Source organism: Tupaia chinensis, unplaced genomic scaffold, assembly GCF_000334495.1.
Source record: "Tupaia chinensis unplaced genomic scaffold, TupChi_1.0 Scaffold139897_1, whole genome shotgun sequence".
Lineage (NCBI taxonomy): Eukaryota > Metazoa > Chordata > Mammalia > Scandentia > Tupaiidae > Tupaia > Tupaia belangeri.
In genome coordinates this window covers 830,946-850,593 of record NW_006199776.1, presented here as the reverse complement: position 1 = coordinate 850,593, position 19,648 = coordinate 830,946, and the positions used below count along the sequence as shown (strand labels likewise).

Here is a 19,648-nt window from a genome sequence, read left to right as displayed (position 1 = left end):
GCCATAGAGCAAAAACTTCTAAAAAAAAAAAAAAAAAGAAAAAGAAAAGGAAAGGGGGGGGGAGGGAGGGAGGGGGAAGGAAGGAAGAAAGAAAAGAAAAACAAAACAAAACAGAAAAAGAAAGAAAAAAATTTAAAAAAAAGGTGAAAAATAGAAAACTGTGCAGTGTGCAAGTGCCACACGAAATCACAAGTTCTCAGGAGCCATGGAGGAGTCTTCTTCTGAAGGCCTGCCCCTTGACTCTCCTGGATGAGTAGGGGAAAGGGAATTATTAGCGAGATAAAAGCGGGACTGAAAACAAGAGAATACTTCACCTTAAAAATTTTTTTAAAGGGGAACCAGCAGTTAGCGTAATGGCTATGTCGCTGGACTCCCACGTAGTCAACCGCGGTTCGTGTCCCGGACCCGGTGGCTTAAAACTCACGCCGGGTGCGTGTGCGTGCGTGCCCAAGATCCCGAGAGGAGAATGGAGGAGAAGGGATTGCGACGTGACCATCCCCCCTGGGGGGTGATTTCTCGCTTTCTGTCTCTATGTCTCTCTCTGTCTGTCTGGCGAGCGCACGCGCCCTACAGTGAAAATCTCTCAAAAAAAAATTTTTTTTTAAAGGAAAAATTACAGAAAAATGAGAAGACAGAGGCAGAGAGAGACATAGAGACAGAGACAGAAGGCTAGAGGGGCTCCCTATCACTTGAGTTTGTGGGCTGGAGGCTGAATTACTAGTAGAAAATCTTCATTTCTCTTTTTTCCCTGAAATCACTAGTTAGTTCTCAAGAGCCATAGAGGAGTCTTCTTCTGAAGGTCTGCCCCTTGCCTCTTGTAACTGCTGTGTTATTTAAGCAACTGAGGCCAGGATTTGAACCATGATTGGCCACGTGGTATCCAGCTCCATTAATGCACAATTTCAGACTTACTTTTTTCTACTTTATGTATTTGTTTTCATGTACAGTGCTCTGTTCTGTAGCAAATAAAAATTTGTACAAAAAATGTAAATTCTTTTTTTTTAACCATTTTTTTTTTAGAGGGTTTTGCTATAGGACGCATGTGTCTGCCAGAAAGACAGCGAGAAATCACCCCCTAGGGGAGATGGCCATGCCACAATCCCTTCTCCTCCATTCTTCTCTTGGGATCTTGGACATGCTCATACATGTACCCGGTGTGAGTTTAAGCCACCGGGTCCAGGACTCGAACCGCAGTCGACTACATGGGAGTCCAGTGACATAGCCATTACACCAGAATTACCCAAAATTCTGGTATATTATCGAATGTAGTACCAGTTTGGGAAGCAGTTCTGTTTTCTTTAACTTGAATAAGTACTTTTAATTGACCCCCTCCCCTTTTTTTTGCCTGAGGGTGTGTGTGTGTGCCTGCCAAAGAACAATTATATTTTAACATTTATTGAATGTTTATGAAGGGACCAGATCCCTTGTCCTTTTCTTACTTGTAATAGAAACTTTTCTCCCCCAAAGGACATATGTGCTTGCCAGAGAGAGATGGACAGAGATGGGGAGAGGAGAAAGCACCTCTCATGGGGGTAATGCTCACTCTGCAATCCCCTTTCCTTCATTTCTCCCTCTGCAAGATTGTGGGCTCACATGCTCACGTGCTCAGTGTGTTTCTCAAGCTGCTGGATCTGGGACTTGAACCAGGTGATTGGCCATATGGGCAATCTGGATGCCTTAACCACCAGCCCTTGGAGCTGGCCTCCTAGTAACTCTTGTAGCAGAGAGGGGAAATGTACCTGGAACCATGCAGTATTTTATGATTAAAGTGTTTCTTTAATGCTATACACACATACACACACACACACACACACACACACACACACACACACACATATATATATATAATACAGTGTATGTGTGTGTGTGTGTATATATATATATATATATATCTGATGCCTTCTTTCAAAATCTTAGGCATGTTTCTGTTAATATAAATGAAATCCTATTCCAGGGCACTTTTCCCTGGTGAGGAAGAAAGGATGCACTTAATTAAAAGATGAAGTTCCCACCTTCCCTGTGAAGGGATGTGACTTATTGGCCAGTCTGCTTATTTGCTTGAACATGTATTTATAAGGCAAAATTTTTTTCAGCATTTTTTTATGTGCTAGTCCCTTTGGTAGGTTCCCAAACTACAAAGATGGTGGGAAGGCAACTTTTCTGTTCTGAAGAGGAGCAGTCATGTTGGAAACAAATCTATGACTATAATTACAAAATGGTATGACAAGAACTGTATTGATGGTAGGTTTTTTTTTTTTTTTTGAGAGGTCTTTGCTATAGGGCGTGTATGCTTGCCAGAGAGACAGAGACAGAGAGAGAGAGAGAGTCAAAGAAACAGAAAGCAAGAAATCACCCCCCAGGGGAGATGGCCACACTGCAATCCCTCCTCCTCCAATCTCCTCATGGGATCTTGGGCACGCACGCACACGCGCCTGGTGTGAGTTTAAGCCACCGGGTCCGAGAATCGAACCACTGTCGACTATGTGGGAGTTCAGTGACATAGCCATTATGCTAACTGCTGGTCCCTTGATAGTAGGTTTTAAATTTTTAATTTATTTTTATTTTTAAAAATTTGCTGCAGGGCATGTGTGCTTGAGAGAAAGAGAGAGATTAATTTTGAGAGAGAGAGAGAGAGAGAGAGAGAGAGATAGATTACCCTTTAGAGGGATTGGCCACCCTATAGTCACTTCTCTATTCTCTTCTTGGGATTTTGGTCATGCATGCACACACGCCTGGCATTTTTCTCAAACTGCTGGGTCTGGGACTTGTACCGCAAACTTGGCTTATGGGATCCAGCCACCTCAACCAACCACACCACTGGCTGGCCCAATAGTAGGTATTTTAGGAAAAGACAAATATCATGTATCCTGGCAGAAAAAATTACAGAATATTTCCTAGAAGCAGGGATGCTACCCACCTAAAGAATGTGTAAGAGGGAAGGACACTCACATAGAGAGGGCCATGGGAGCAGGGTCTCAGGAGAGCGCATCGTGTATACAAGGAACTACAGGCAGTCGGCGTCCTCGAAGAGTAATGTGCAGATAAGGACGTGGCAAGGAAGGAGGCCAGAGAGTAGGACAGCTCCAGATTGTGGGGACTTCTGGACACTTATCTTTGGTATTAATGCCTGGCATTGTACTTATCTTTGGTATTAATGCCTGGCATTGTGTAATGAGACAAATGTGGTCCAGATCTTTTTTCTCTTATTAGTTAATTGCCTCGTGCTATTACGTAACTCTGTTTTTGAGCCTTCCTGCGTGAAGTCTCTCACACATGTTCACATTATAGTGGCTGTGTCTGTTATTAAGAACTTCCTCATGCAGTAGCTTTAGGGCTGACAGGAAAGAATGGAAGTACAACTTAAGTGTATATTTCCTCTTACGGAAAAATACTTCATTGTTCTGGCTTATTTACTTATTTTTTCAGATAGACAGACACAGAGATGGGTATTTCCAATAGGGTCCTCGCACCATGATCCACCATCAGCGTCAGCCAGCCAAGATTATGGGTACCCATGTGTGCCTGGGGTGCACAGGAAGACCTCGGGAGCTGGACCCAAGGGGCCTTACCTGGCGTCAGCACCACCACAGCTAGCCAGGAGAGGACTTTTTGAGTAAGATGTCTCCCCTATGGTTTGGTGCTTGCTTATTACTGTTTTTGACCCTCAGAACCTGCTGTTTTACATGTAAATAACATGGAAGTAACATTTTTATTACTAATATTAAAACTATTTCATTACATAGACATTTAAAGATACTACCTTATGACATATTGGGTTGTAAGGAAAGTCATGATGCCTTTTTGCATAGAAAAACGTAGAAAAATACATCATGACTTTTCTGATTACCCAGTATTTCGTATGTTCCCAAACTTTCCAAATAAAAGGACATGGAGGTTTCCCCCAGAAAGGAATTCCAAACTCAGACTCCACAGAGAACGTTCCTGTAAATGCCTAAGTTAAATGCTGCTTGAATTCTTCTGAAACCTTTCACTGTGGATTTCTACCTTTAAGTGGATTATATTAGGTTTTCGGGAAAATTATGATTTATTTTTCCTATGCAAAAATGAGTCATGACTTTTTCTATGACCCAATATTCTATAAAATTAAATAACCAAAAGTGATAGCTATAAACTGAGAAATGTATGAGTATTAGTGATGATGCTATTGCCTGTAATAACAGAGTATGTGACTAAACTTGGCTTAAAAAAATAGGGTTCTCTGATGAAAGTCTAGAGGTAGGCCGTTCAGGGTTGGTTACTTCAATGGTACAGCAGTGTCAGAACTTAATGTCAGCTTTTCCTGTGAGAGCTTCAGAAGCACAAGTAGGTTTGACTTATTGGCCAGCCTGCTTATTTTCTTGAACATGTATTTATAAGGCAAGGGAGAATAAGGGTTAGTTTTCTCAGCATCTTTCCTCTTATTAGACAAAAATTTCCCCAAAAGTGCCACATCAGACTTTCTCCTATGTCTTATTTACCAAAACTGGCTCATGTGCTAACTGGGCCATGGATTCAGACTGCGGTCGGCCATGTGGCTTCCAGCCCTGTGATCCAGAATGCTGCTGCCTGTGACACTGTGCTGGGCCAACCCTCTTATTTTAGATGGCAGAAAAAGATCGTGTTAGAAATGTTGAAAGCTCTGCAGTCGCTCCAGCGCAAGACATCTTTGTCACCTGAAAGTCTGCATAGTGTATCAGTCATCTTCTGCCACAGTAATACTGTGTAATAAACAACCAGAAAATCTTAGTAGCATGTAACAGTAAGTTTATTGCTCACATACCAGGGTCAGTGGGGTGTGGTCCAGGCAGCTCTTCCGGTCGTGCCTGTACTTACTCTTGTAAGTAGCATAGGCTGGCCAGGTTGCTGGTGTGACTCAGCTGTGCTTACCTTGTTTCTCATCCTCCCGTAGGCTGTCCCCGGTGTCTTTATGATGGTGGCAGATGTGTAAGAAGCAGCGGCAAATCGAATTGTCTAAGTGCTTTTCAAGTGCCTGTCTAGGGCTGTTATCGTCCACTATAGAGGAAAGACCTTTCTGTATATTCTACTCAGTACTCTGAATCATGACATTTCCCGGTAGTAAATAATTTTTCCAGTAGTAAATCCCAAATGTTTCAGTGAACACATAAACTGTGGCAAATTCACATGCAGGGATACTGTTTATGACAGAAATGAAGATTAACATACTAACCCACTACATTATGGGTGAATCTCTGAAATGTATAAGACAAATCATAGAAGAATACATATCTTATCAAAAAGTAACTTTTTTAAAAGAGAGTTTTGCTATAGGGCAAATGTGCTTACTGGAGAGACAGAGAGAGAGACAGAAAGCAAGAAATCACCCCCCAGGGGGCTGACCACACTGCAGTGCCTTATCTTCCGTTCATCTTTTGAGATTTGGGGTACACGTGCACATGTGCCCAGTGTGTGTTTTTAAGCCACTAAATCTGGGACTCGAACTGTGGTCTACTACATGGAAGTCCAATCATATAACCTTACACCATCTGCTGGTCCCAAAGGTACTTTTTTTAAATAAAGTTAAAAAGTAGATACAACTGGATAGAATCTTATGTAGGATGTGTAAAATAGGACAGTTACAGAGTAGTGTTTATCTCAGAGGAGGTGAACTTTTACTATTTTATTAAGGATGCTCTTTTCATTGATTTATTTTAAATTTTAAGAGGTTTTTGTTATAGGGTGCATGTACTTTCCAGAGACACAGAGAAATCACCCCTGGGGTGGGAGATACTAGTGGGCATGCTGCAGTCTCCTCTCCTCCATTCTGCTCTCAGGATTTTGGGCACATGCACATGTGCCTGACATGAGTTTCAAGCCACTGGATACAGGACTCAAACCATGATCAACTATGTGGGAGTCCAGTGCTTTAACCCATTTAGCCACCTGCTGGCCCCAAGTGCACTTGGGTGGAAGTTTGTCTAGCTCTGTCTTTCATCTCTATTTTGCTCTTAGTACATGGGACATACCAAAGGAGCTTCCTGAGGGTGTCCTTCATTTTGTTATTATTCTATTTCTTAAATAGTTAAAAGATTCAGGATGTCAGTTTTAGTTTTATACTTAATAACTCAAATTTTACTTACTCTCTTGTAGATATTAAAAACTTTACAATTATATTTTAAAAATTACAATGTTGGAAGAGCAAATTACTATATAGTAAATAATTATCTCTGGGTGGTGACATTACTGGCACTTAACTTTATAAAAAGCACAGTCTTTCACAAGGTCTTTTATAATTAACATGTAATTTTTTATATTGAGAAGAGACAATGATTATAGAAAGTAAAAGCACATATGCAGATTTTAAAAGTATTTTACTAATAAGGAAGATAAGCTTGAATTATATGCTATCCTATTAAGCTGTTATGTGGGACTTAATATTAAGGATATTTGTTTTTGAAAATTACTAGGCCTATTATTTACTTTGGTTTCAGACTTTCAGATAAGCATGTTTATATTTCATCAGTATTTTTAATATGTCCAAATTTGTGTTAGTGTCTTCTACACTGGTATAGAATATTTGTAGTCAATATGATTAAACAATTTATAAAACCACTTAAATAGAAGTGTATGTTCAAAGTTGTATTAATATGCTTTGTCTACCAGATACTTCATGTTTTATTTTTTTTGGTGAGATTTTTTACTATAGGGTGTGTGTGGTCACCAGAGAGAGAGAAAGCGAGAAATCACCCCCAAGGGGAATGACCATGCTGCCATCCCTTCTCCTCCATTCTCCCCTTTGGCTTTTGGGCATGTACATGTATGTGCCTAGCATGAATTTAAGCTGCTGGGTTTGGGACTTGAACTGTGGCTGACATGTGGGAGTCCAGCAATGTAACCATTATACCATATGCTGGTCTCAGTGGTTCATGTTTTTTAGAATTTCCTTTAAGATTTTTAAACATATAATACACACACACACACACACACACGTATATATAAATTTAGAAAAAATTTAGATAAAAGATTATACACTTCTTTTTTTATTTTGGAGAGGTTTTTGCTATAGGGCGCATGCGCTCGCCAGACAGACAGAGAGAGACAGAGAGACAGAAAGTGAGAAATCACCCCTCAGGGGGGATGGCCACGCCGCAATCCCTTCTCCTCCATTCTCCTCTCGGGATCTTGGGCATGCACGCACACGCGCCCGGCATGAGTTTAAGCCACTGGGTCCGGGACTCGAACCGTGGTCGACTACGTGGGAGTCCAGCGACATAGCCATTACGCTAACTGCTGGTCCCAAGATTATACACTTTTAAAAAAATTATTTAATTTTCTTTTTCCATTCATTTTGTTTTAATTTGACCAGAGAGAGATACAGAGAGAGAAAGAGGGAAAGTGAGAAAGCAAGCCACCAGGTCTGGTACTCGTAACGCGGTCAGCCATGTGGGAGTGTCCAGCACTTTAATCATCACACCACCTGCTGGTCCCCCTTTTTTTCCCTTAATTATTTATTTAATTTTATACACTTTTTAAAAAAATTTTTAAGAGAGGTTTTTGCTATAGGTGCATGCACTCGCTGGAGAGACAGTGAGAGACAGAAAGCGAGAAATCACCTCCCGGGGCGGGAGGATGGCCATGCCACAATCCCTTCTCCTCCATTCTCCTCTTAGGATTTTGGGCATGCACACACAACGTGCCTGGCATGAGTTTTAAGCTGCTGGGTCAAGGACTTGAACCACGGTCGACTGTGGGAGTCCAGTGACGTAACCATTACACCATTTTCTGGTCCCAAAAGATTACAAACATTTTAATTTTAAAGAAACAGAAGATAAATTTTGTGTTTTTTAAAGCCAGATATCTACAACTCATTTAAAAATCTTTTTTAAAAACGAATTGTTTAATTTAATTTTATTTACTTATGTATTTATTTTTAATTTGACCAGAGAGGGACAGAGCAAGAGAGAGAGGGAAAGTGAGAAAACAAACTGCCAGGTCCAGGACTCGAACCGCAGTCAACCATGTGAGAGTCCCACCTTAAACCACCTGCCAGTCTCAATTTAAAAATCTTTTAAAAAGTTAAAGAAATATATAGAGAGAATGTGATGTGAATGATATAGTAAACCATGAAGTACTCCTGTCCCATGGTAACAAGTTTATACCTATTTCTTGGGTTGACATTTTAAAAAATTGTTATAGCTCATTTTATGGAAGAGTATTTGTGTGTGTGAGAGAGACTGAACAAATATAATGATTGTAGAAAAGGTTTTTGTGACATCTACTTCTTTTATACGCATATACAGTTTAAAGAATTGCGTGACATTAATCCCCTTTAGAATTTTTTCTCTAAATGAGTGCTCTGAAAATGTCACTTTGAATTAAAGCACAATGTTGGGAAAAGATAACTTATTTATGTTCTTGATGTAGATTTCAATAACATCTGAGCTTTGCTCTGGTTGAATTTTTCCTGTATGCCAAAAGAAATTGATGAAAATATTTGGGTGTAAGATTTTCAAGTGTTTGCAGGCTAAAATACTTTAGAATTACATAGGTTAATATTTAATATTTTATATTTAAATATAGTTCATATTTGGGTCATGGGTCTAAGTACTTTTTATAGACTCCTTAGTTGAAGTAGAGATATATTCCTTTCTGTAACTGTGAACAAATGGCCAAATTTTTAACTCTCACAGAATTTATGTGCTATCAGTGGGCTACCCTTGCTTTAGAAACGTACCAAATTCCCTCAAAAGATATATATTACGATGAATAATGTTTCCCAATTTTAAAATTGCTATATAAAATAATCGATTAAAGCAGTTTTTCATTTTTATAAGTTTAAATTCAGTCATAAATTCTCAACCTCTTTTTAAAATTAAATTTTTTTTTTTTTGGAGAGGTTTTTGCTATAGGGCACGTGCGCTCACCAGCCAGAGAGAGACAGAGAGACAGAATGCGAGAAATCACCTCGCCCGGGGGGATGGTCACGCCGCAATCCCTTCTCCTCCATTCTCCTCTCGGGATCTTGGGCACACACGCACATGCGCCCGGCAGGAGTTTTAAGCCACTGGGTCCGGGACGTGAACCGCGGTCGACTACGTGGGAGTTTAGCGACATAGCCATTACGCTAACTGCTGGTTCCCAAAATTAAATTTTTTTTGACATTTATTTATCTTTCTGTTGTGAGCCTAGGTAGCCCAAGCAACTTGTGCCACAGCAGAGCCGCTGCTTGAGCTGCTTGAATCACTTGGGCCCTTTTTGTTGTGATTTTTAAGCTGCAGGATCTGAGGCTCAAACTGCACCCACCTGTGTGGGAATTCAGCGCTTCACCCACAATGCCACTTGCTGACACCATCCTTAACCCCTTTTACCCCTTTCTTCACTCCTCATCCTAATATGCCCTTCCCCAGTAAAGTCACAAAAATTCCTAAATTTATGTATAAATAGGGGGATTTGGCATTGATATTTCATAGCTATATTTATCTGCTAATGGTTGTGACCAGCATTCATTAATTCAACCAGTGCTTATTTCTGGGCACTGGTTGGGACACTGGAATATAATACTAAGTAAAACAGACAGTTCATGTCCAATGGAGCTTAATCTAGCCTGGAATAATAGCCACTTAGATTAATAGGTAATCACAAATTAAGGCAAAGTCCATGAATGCTTTAAATAAGAGGTGCTTTACATGGGGATTTTATTGAGGTTGGGGATTCAGGAAGACTTCTGTAGCATTTGTGAACTGAAGGGTTAGTAGTAGCTAGCTGGGCGAAGAATGACCATCCTTAGTCCGACAGGTAGGCAGTAAACGTGAGCAGGGAGCCAGGTGTGGATTAGGGAAGAGTGAAATTGATGAAAGGACAGTTTATGGGCCACAGTAAGGATTTTGCTTAGTGGTAAGCTATTAAAGGACTTTTTTTTTTTTTTTAAAGCACTTGGCTGATGCATAGAGAATGATTTCTTAAAGATTGCAGTATAAGCAAATGTGTAGGTAGGTGTGCACAGAGATCAGGCTAGAGATGGTGACTTGGAATTGAATACTGTCACTGGGGCGAGAGTTCGTTAAAAATGAAAGCCATGCTGCTTGCTACAAAGATTGCATGTGCTTCTGTTTCTGAGTTAGAATGTTGACCTTGTCAAATAGAAAGAACTAATTAATATAGATGGAATTAGGTTCTAGATATTGCCAATTAATTAAATATATGCAAACAGATTTTATATGGATTAAGGAAGTATGATGGGAATCTTAATAAGATAATAGTGGGAGCAACTACCGGGGACGCATTTGTCAAGCATCTGGTAAAAATACGTAACAATAAACCACAACTTGTTAAATGTATACCATCATAGTGATATGTCTGTTATAACTAATGTTCACTACAGAGAAGTGTAGCATTAACGTGCCGTTAGGTGGCTTAATTAACCACCTAATAGAATTTTTATTTCAATCATTTGAGAAAATGAATGATGAACTTTAGGAAAATTCAGTTTTAATTTGAAATCAGATTTTTTTCCTTACAGAATAGAAAAGAAATCCCTATCATTTAATGATAATATTTCACGCATGTTCTTTTTTTCCATGTTCTTCTCACTCTGCCTTGCAGTTATCCGTGTTTCATCCATTTTGGGGGGGGTGAAATTCATCAGCCTTACGTGAGTCACTAAGAAGCAATTCATTTGTCAAACAGCAGTAGTTGTTTATGTACATATTTTTCATGACAGAATTATGTCATCTTTCTGAGGGGGGAATATGTCGTATGTTCTTAATAGCTATTACATGGGACTTTTGTTTTCCGAGTAGTGTTGGAATAAATACATTGAAGAAATCCTGTTCAGTTTTCGGATTTCACTTTTTCTTAAATTGTCTAGGAAGATAATTGACAGAACCAGTGTAAGTTTTATCTAACATCTCAATGTGTTGACTCCACTTGAATGGACAATAGTGTTTTCTAGAATAAAATTCCACACCACCACAAGATATGGTGCATGTTATATTTCTCTTTCATACCATTCCAGTTCTCTTTTCTATCATTTTATTTTTAAAACTTACTAATCAGTCAGTATCTATTTATATCCTTGTCACGCACGGTGAAAGATAGACTAGTACCTGCTCACAATTTGGCTGATTGATGTTCTTTAAGTAATGGTAAAATTCTGCTTGCATGTGTATTCGGCATTGCGTGTGCATTTTTTTTTTTACTTGCTGTACAGTGGAGAATGGAAAGAACATAGAAAGCATGTATGAGATTTATCAGGACTCTGACTGTGTCCACCTGAGCAATGGTTCACAGAGAAGATCCAAGAATGCTAGAACTTGAAGGAATCTTAGAAATAGATTTAAACCCATTATTTAATATATAGTACTTTTACGTTACTTTTTCTCTAAAAAGAGGATATATGTACGTGTGTGGGAAGGTATGCGCACATCTGAGTGTGTGTGCTTGTACACATGTGGACATAGGCCTGCCAGTTTAAATAAGAACGAATGAGAGCCAAATGCTGGTTCAGCGATTGTGTGGCTGGACCTCCATGACGAAGGTCCTGTGTTCACACCCTGGGGTTCCATGAGCATATCAGATGAGTGTGTGCCTGTCTGTGAGCGGAGCCAGATGAAACTGGGGGTGGGTGTGGTATAGGTGCCCTGTTGGGGATGCCTCTCTCTTATGGAAGAAAGAAATAAACTTAAAAAAAAAAAGACATAATGGAAAAATGAACCATAAATTAAAAAAAATTGTCAGTGGGACCAGGAGATGATGTAATGGTTACGTTGCTGGACTCCCACATGGACGACTATGATTCGAGTCCTGGACCTGGTAGCTTGAAAATCACACTGGATATGTGTGCGTGTGTGCCTAAAATCGTGAGAAAAGGATCAAGGAGAAGGGATTATGGCATGGCCATCCGCCCAGTGGGGCAGTTTCCCACTTTCTGTCTCTGTCTCTCTGATGAACTCACATGCCCTATAGCAAAATTATACCATTTTAACTCCATTATGAAATGTAAGGATTTTGTTTGCTCCATATTGTCATCACTTGATAACTTCAGACATTTTTCTTTTTTTTTAGATAATTATTTTATTTAACTTTCTTTGTTCATTTTTATTTATTTTAATTTGACCAGAAAGGGACAGAATGAGAGAGAGAGAGAGAGAGAGAGAGAGAGAAAGCAAGCCGCCAGGTCCAGGACTCAAACCGTGGTTGGCCAGGTGGGAGTCTAGCACCCTTAGCCTCCACGCCAGCTGCCAGCCTGACATTTTCTATTTTGCCATTCTAGTGATTATGAAATGTTCCATTGTGGGTTTATTGTCAGAGGGTGTGTGTGTACTTGCCAGAGAGAGAGAGAGAGAGAGAGAGAGAGAGGAAGAAAGCATCCCCCAGTAGGGTGTGGTCACACCATAATCTTCTCCCACTGGGATTTTGGGCACATACACATACTTGGCCAGCCTGTTTTCAGGGTGGTAGACCATGTGCAATCTAGCTCCCTTAGTGCTAAGTTACATGATTTTGCTTTGCATTGCATCATTCTTAGCACTTTTAAAAATACTCATTTGCTATTATTATTATTGTTATTATTATTATTTTTTCTGAGAAAGAGTCTTGCTATGTTGTCCAGGATGGTCTTGAACTCAAGATCCTGTCTCAGCCTCCCAAATTCCTGCTACTCTGGGCCTGTGACTCTACACCCAACTCCTGTTTACTCTTTCTGTATCTTCTCTTGTGAAGTGTGTGTTCATTTTTTCCCCCTCTGGGAGGGATTAGTAGTCTTCTTATTTTTAATATGTGGGAGTTTGTACTATGTTCTGGATATATGTTTATCAGATATATGTGTAACTATCCTTTTTCTTCTGTTTTATGATAATGATAGGATGTTACATAAAAAAGATCTTGACAAATTTAATATTTCTGAATTGCTGGCAGTTTTGGAAGGAAGGTGGTCAGACTTTGTAATTTTGAATTTAAAACAAATGCTCTGTTTTGCTTTTGGTTTCAGGTGCAGTTAGGAGCTAGCGTTCCCAGTCAGTATGTAATTCGGACGCAGCCGACCAGTAGGTGCCTTTCCACACTGGAGTGTGCGGCCCTCGCTCTTTCCATCCTGGAGAGAGATGATTGTATACAAGAGGTATGTCTTTGGAAGTAGGCGTGTGGTGGGATTTGATCTGGAACATTTAGACATGTTCAACTTACTACATTTGTAACTCAAGTGACAAGTGACATGTATCTGTGATAGGAATTTATGTACTTTTATAACCTTCTTTCTCCCTCTGGTGTTTTCTGTGTTAGTTTAGCATTCCAGATTGCATGGTTTAAATATTCATACTAAGCTGTGCAAACAGCATTTGTAATGTGCTAAAATGCATGCAAGTAGCACAACATTGAATAGTTCTTAGTCTAGAATTTTCTTTCAATATTTTCTATTTCTCTTTTTAGTTTTTTATATTCTCTTAAATACATTTTCCTCCCTATTTTTTAATTAATTAGAAGAGCATTTTGTTGTCTGTGGATCAGATTGACCATAAAATCCTGAAGAAACAGGCAGGTCCTGGGACCCTCGTTCCACTTGCTTTGGTTGCCAGGAGCGATTGTGCTTCAGAGACCAGCAGTAGGAGGCTGTTGGATAGGCAGCCCTGTGATTTGGGAGGGGTATTGATAAGGTGGTCGGTGGGAACAGGAGCAGAAGGAATGCATAACAGAACATTCCTAGTTGCTTCTTATTACAAGTGGCAAAAATCGGCTTCCCTAATTTCTAGTAAAAAGTTGCTTTCCTGGTGGGAACCAGCTGTTAGCGTAATGGCTATGTCGCTGGACTCCCATGTAGTCGACCGCGGTTTGTGTCCCGGACCCGGTGGCTTAAAACTCACGCTGGGCACATGTGCGTGCGTGCCCAAGATCCCGAGAGGAAAATGGAGGAGAAGGGATTGTGGCATGACCATCCCCCCGGGGGGTGATTTCTCGCTTTCTGTCTCTCTGTCTCTATCTGTCTGTCTGGTGAGCGCACGCGCCCTATAGCGAAAAGACGTCTCCCCCCCCCCCCCAAAAAAAAAGTTCCTTTCCTGGTGAGGGAACCTCTTGTCCAGGCTGTTCGAATCTCGTTAGAATAAAGAATTAGCGTGTTAGTCTGTGAAACAGTTATCATCTGCTCTGAACATAGGTGTTTTTGTCCCCTTAAGAGAAGGAAAGTTCTAACATACCTATTTTTTTCCTTAAAAACCTCTTATTCAGGGTATTCTAGTAAAACCTAAAGATGATGGAGGAGGAGGATAGTAAATTTTCACCTGGCTTCATTCTTTAGAGGTAGGGCTCCTCAAGAGAAGGAATAGCATTGTTAATGTACCAGTTCATCCTTATTTTTCACCCTAGAGCAGTTTATTTTTAATCATTTAAAAATTTTTATTTATCATTATTACTATTTTTTAAGTTGCTACAGAGCATGTTATGCTCACCAGAGACAACAAGAGAGAGAGAGAATGTGAGAAAGCAAGCTGTCAGGTCTGGGACTTGAACCGTGGTCAGCCATGTGGGAGTCCAGAGTCTTAACCACCGCAATACCTGCTGGCCTCCCTAGAGCCGTTTTTTAATGGAAATGGCAGGATATAAAAGCACAGCTACACGTGATGTGATAAAGGCTTTGAAGTAGATTTGAATTTTAGTTTCATGTCTTGTTATCATTACTTTTTACCACTGAGCAATCATGTATCTTTGTGCTTGTTTTTTGCATCTGTAATATACAAAAAATAGTTTGTGAAAATTAAGTCAGACGGTGTCCTGACTGCCTCCATGGTCAGCCTGTGTGCCAAAGAGTTCATCCTTCTGCTCTTCCTTGCTCCTCCGATTCTTGCCTATAGATAGACGAATAGAATTTGCAACTAAAAGTTGGTAACTTTCATTGAGCTACTTCAATCCTTATCTGAAAATCTGAAATACCCCCAAATCTTGGGACCAGCAGTTGGCGTAATGGCTATGTTGCTGGACTCCCATGTAGTCAACTGCGGTTTGAGTCCTAGACCCGGTGGCTTAAACTCACATTGGGCACATGTGCGTGCGTGCGCAAGATCCCGAGAGGAGAAGAGGAGAAAGGATTGTGGCGTGGCCGTCCCCCCGGGGGGTGATTTCTCGCTTTCTATCTCTCTGTTTCTCTCTGTCTTTCTGGCAAGCGCACACGCCCTATAGCAAAAACCTCTCAAAAAAAAAAAAATCCTCAAATCTGAAACTTACTGATTGCTAACATGACATCACAAATGGAAAATTCCTTATTTGACCTCACTAGATGCATTGCCATCAAAATACTACAGGAGTATTATTATATAAAATTACCTTCAAGCTTTGTGCATGGCTTGTATATGAAACATAAAATGAACTTCATGTTAAGAGTTTCATCCCATCCCTAAGATGTTTCATTATGTATATGCAAATATTCCAAAATTCAAAAAAATTCAATATCTGAACTTCTGGCTCTAAGCGTTTCACATAAGGCTACTCAACCTGAATAGCATCTACTGGAACTTTTATGCCTGGGAAGCCTGGAGCTTGGGGATCTTTATTAGGGAACCTTCTCTGTTTGTGCACTTTTTTAGGTCTATGTGTAAAGCTTTGTGCCACAGCCCAATGCCTTAACTCCACCTGCCCCCAGTGGTTTGGTAGTAATGGTTCCTTGAAAACTGTTACTTTGTACCTGTAGACAAAAGGATTCAGGAAATTCTGATTTTCACCCATGTAAACATTTAGAAACGAACCTGTTTTATTAACAGAGGATTTTCTGTTTCCTTGAACAGTCTGTCTTTCATATAGCGCCTCATTGCCTCAGATACATGTTCGTGACAATTTATAGAAACATTATTGTTTACTGAGCGTCAAGTCAGGTGCTTAGTACTTTCAATGCATCATTTTAGCACTTACTGTAGTAATAGCCTTGTTAGGTGGCATTATTTTCCTCATATTAAAGATGAAGAAAGAGAGGCAGAGAGAGGTTAGATAACTTATCTGGGAACACATACCCAATAAATGGGGGCATTAGTCAAGGTGGCTGGGTTAGCAGTGGTAATTTAAAACTCAAGTTGGGGCCACCAGGTGGCATGGTGGTTAAGGGGGCTGGACTCCCACATGGCCGACTATGGTTTGAGTCCTGGACTTGGTGGCTTGCTTTCCCACTTCCCCCCTTTCTCTCTCTCTCTCTCTTCCTCTCTCTCTGTCTCTCTGTCCCTCTCTGGTCAAATTGAAATAAATAAAATTAAATAGAGTAATTCTTAAAAAAAAAAAAAAACAAAACCCTCAAATCAAAAAGGCATCGCATGACAAAGGTTTTTGCGTCTTTCACGTGGTTTGTCTGGTGGGATTGCTCAAGGGATCTCTGCTTACTGCACCTCTCAGGCTCAGGCTGATGGAGGAACTACCCACAGACGGCATTCCAGTTTTGTCAGGGAAGGGGCAAGGAAGGTGGTGAATCCTACACTACGTTTAATGCTTCTGCTGAGAGGGGACACATACTAGTGTTCACATTTCATTAACCAAAGTGAATTACCTGGCCATGCCTAACTTCAGAGAGGGATGGGAAATGCAGTCCAATCCAATACGAGTAGGAAGACTGGCCTATCTCTGAGTAGCCCCAGTGACCCCCATGGAGATCAGAGAGTGGTGTCTAATCCAGATTTATCTCCAAAACGTTTTCTTTTAATTACGCAGTAAATTGATTGCATCTTATCTTCTGGATATACAAGTTGGAAGGCCTTAACCACAGGGGTATTAGTGTTCTCCTGTCTATGAAGACTGATGAGTCTTAAGCATCAGTAGAATTTTCAGTTGTCTCAGTCTGTTTGTAGGCCTAGGTCTGTTTCTGAGGTGTGGTGTTTCAGAATCCAGTCAGTCCATCATGTTGGCTCTGTAAAGACATGTATAGTCATTTCCACTTTTCTCTCTCCTTTTCTTCACTAAATAAATGGTGAGGCCATACCTAAGGGGCCTTCCACAGTAGGGTGTGGAGCTTCCCCAGGATGTTCTTCCTGTTGGTGTAGGTAAGCGGGCTGTGTGTAACAGAGCCCTTACTGAAGTGGGTAGGTCACACGGGGACTTCTTTTTCTCCTGTGAGTAAGAAAGGCTGGGGTAGGCAGTCCTAGGCAAGGAAGGCAGCTTGAAAAGGACATCAAGGTCCCAGGTGTCTTCTGTGTTTCTGTTCGCCATCGTAGGTATTAAGCTTCAGTCATCTTGGCACTGCCTACTGGTCATGAGACGGTCGACCCACCTCCACCAGCCTTGTTCTAGGCAAGAAGAAAAGGCAAACACCTACGCCTGCTAAGTCTGCTCCCTTTAAAGAGTATCTCTGGGCGCCCCACCTCAGACTTCCACTTGCATCTCATTGGATAGACTGTGCCTTTGGTCATGTCATATTTCACATAGACATTGTGAAATTTAAAAAAATCATTATTTATTAAAATTTATTTATTCATATTTTTTAATTTGACAGACACAGAGAGAGACAGAGAGACAGAGAGAAAGAAAGAGGGGAAGTGAGAAAGTAAGCCACCAGGTCCAGGACTCGAACCATGGTCAGCCATGTGGGAGTGTCTGGTGCCTTAACCACCATGCCACCCACTGTTCCCCGACATTGTGAAATTTTTGCAGTTAAACATCTGTTTCTTTCAATCTGTTCAATCAAATTATTTGCTATTATTTAAAATGTTTAGATCAGGGACCCCAGGCCCAAGGAAAGACTCTGACCCCAAAAGTGTTTAATACATTGGCATAACATTATTTTAACTTTGAATCACTTAAAAAAGTTCATGGAAAAATTATATTGAGTTGTCAGAAAAGTCCTGACTCTTTTTTTGGGGCATAGAAAAAACACATCATGATTTTTCCAACAACCCAATATTATGAAAAAAATTATGCATGGATTTAAAAAATGTTCACACCAACATAAACTCATACTTTGAACCTTTTGACGTCTTCTAGGCAAACCATAGACTAATATGAGAGAAGAAATAAATCCCTACTCAGTTGTTATCGGAAGCCCTTATCAATTTGTGACTAAACTGAACTAACTACTTTGATGTGCTTAATTTTGTATCTGAAGGTCTTCTTCATTTTGCTTAGAACAGATTAAATTATTGTAATGGCAACAGTTTTTTTCATTGTGTTTGAATAAATTAGTGTATAAAATTAAATTCAGACTAAGTATTACCTATATGGAAAAATTAGTTTTTATGTCCTTTTATTTCCTTAGTGGTATGTAAGATATGGATTTGAAGGTAGTATTTATTAATGAATAATTATATATTTATTAGAATGTATATTGCTTTTTATGGCCAAAACCCAATAATAATAAAATTATTTCTGAAAGAAAAATGTAGGTAGAATATCATGATTGGTAATAGATATTCTTTTAGTATCTTTTTTTTTTTTTCTTAACAGACTTTACTTCGCCCACTTCAAGCTTTATGCTCTTTCCAGCTTCAGCATGGGGCCCAAATTCGCCTCAGCAAGGAACACCTTCTGAAAAATGGATTGTATCCTAAGCCAATGCCAAAGAACAAACGCAAACTCAGGAAAATGGAACTGTTAATGAATAGCGTTAAAATTTAGTGCAGTTGTTCTTAGGGTGCTCATTTGCCTCTGCAGCTGACGATACCGAGTTACGTTTCATACAGTGACGGGCCTGGGTTTGGGACTGGACAGAGTGAGTTGCTTGCTGTGTTTGTGCGGAGGAAGGGAATGAACCAAACAGCCATAAAGATGAAGCGCATTTCACTGACTCAGCCCAAACCAAGAGACATTTTTAAGACTGTTTTAAAATGTGTTTTTAAAACTGTGCCTCTATCGCATTTTTCTCAGTTCCGTAATTTACAATATGATTGTCAAGATGAAGTTAGAAATTTTTGTTTGTCAGATGGAAGGAAATTGTCCCGCCTGACTGGAATAGGGTTGCTTCCATTGTGGATGGTAATTTGGGCATATAATAATAGAGGATACCTATATCAATTCACAATCTTGTACGTTAACTTTATAGTTTGAAATAAATAACAAAAGAAAATAATGGTAAGTAATTGAAGATTCAGTTTATTTCATAAGATACAAGATAATATAAAAAATTAAGGGACTTTACGTATTTGCTAGGGATAAAACTTGAACTCAGCTGTGATTTAGATGTTCTGTTAATTGTTCTAATTTTTTTTTTTTTGAGAGGTTTTTGCTATAGGGTGTGTGCGCTTGCCAGAAAGATAGAGCGAGACAGAGAGACAGAAAGCTAGAAATCACCCCCCACCAGGGTGGATGGCCATGCCGCAATCCCTTCTCCTCCATTCTCCTCTTGGGATCCTGGGCACGCACATGCTCCCGGTGGGAGTCTTAAGCCACCGGGTGCGGGACTCGAACCACGGTCAACTACATGGGAGTCTAGCGACATAGCCATTATGCTAACTGCTGGGCCCAAGGTGGGTAGGTATTTTTTTTTTTTTTTGAGAGGTTTTTGCTATAGGGTGTGTGCGCTTGCCAGAAAGATAGAGCGAGACAGAGAGACAGAAAGCGAGAAATCACCCCCAGGGGGGATGGTCACGCCGCAATCCCTTCTCCTCCATTCTCCTCTCGGGATCTTGGGCACGCACGCACACATGCCCAGCGTGAGATTTAAGCCACCGGGGCCAGGACGCGAACTGCGGTCGCCTACGTGGGAATCCAGCAACATAGCCATTACGCTAACTGCTGG

General features: G+C 40.3%; 1 protein-coding gene across 1 annotated transcript in view; it reads left to right on the top strand.

Moving 5' to 3' along the window:
• DTWD2 (DTW motif tRNA-uridine aminocarboxypropyltransferase 2) overlaps positions 1–19,157 on the top strand; it is a 96,704-nt gene extending 77,547 nt beyond the window's left edge. Inside the window, exons 5-6 of the mRNA XM_027765896.1 lie at positions 12,947–13,075; positions 18,358–19,157. Of these exons, the coding sequence (XP_027621697.1) occupies positions 12,947–13,075; positions 18,358–18,528 (300 nt within the window). The 3' untranslated portion in view covers positions 18,529–19,157. The remainder of the gene's footprint in view (positions 1–12,946; positions 13,076–18,357) is intronic.
• The last annotated feature ends 491 nt before the right edge of the window (positions 19,158–19,648 follow it).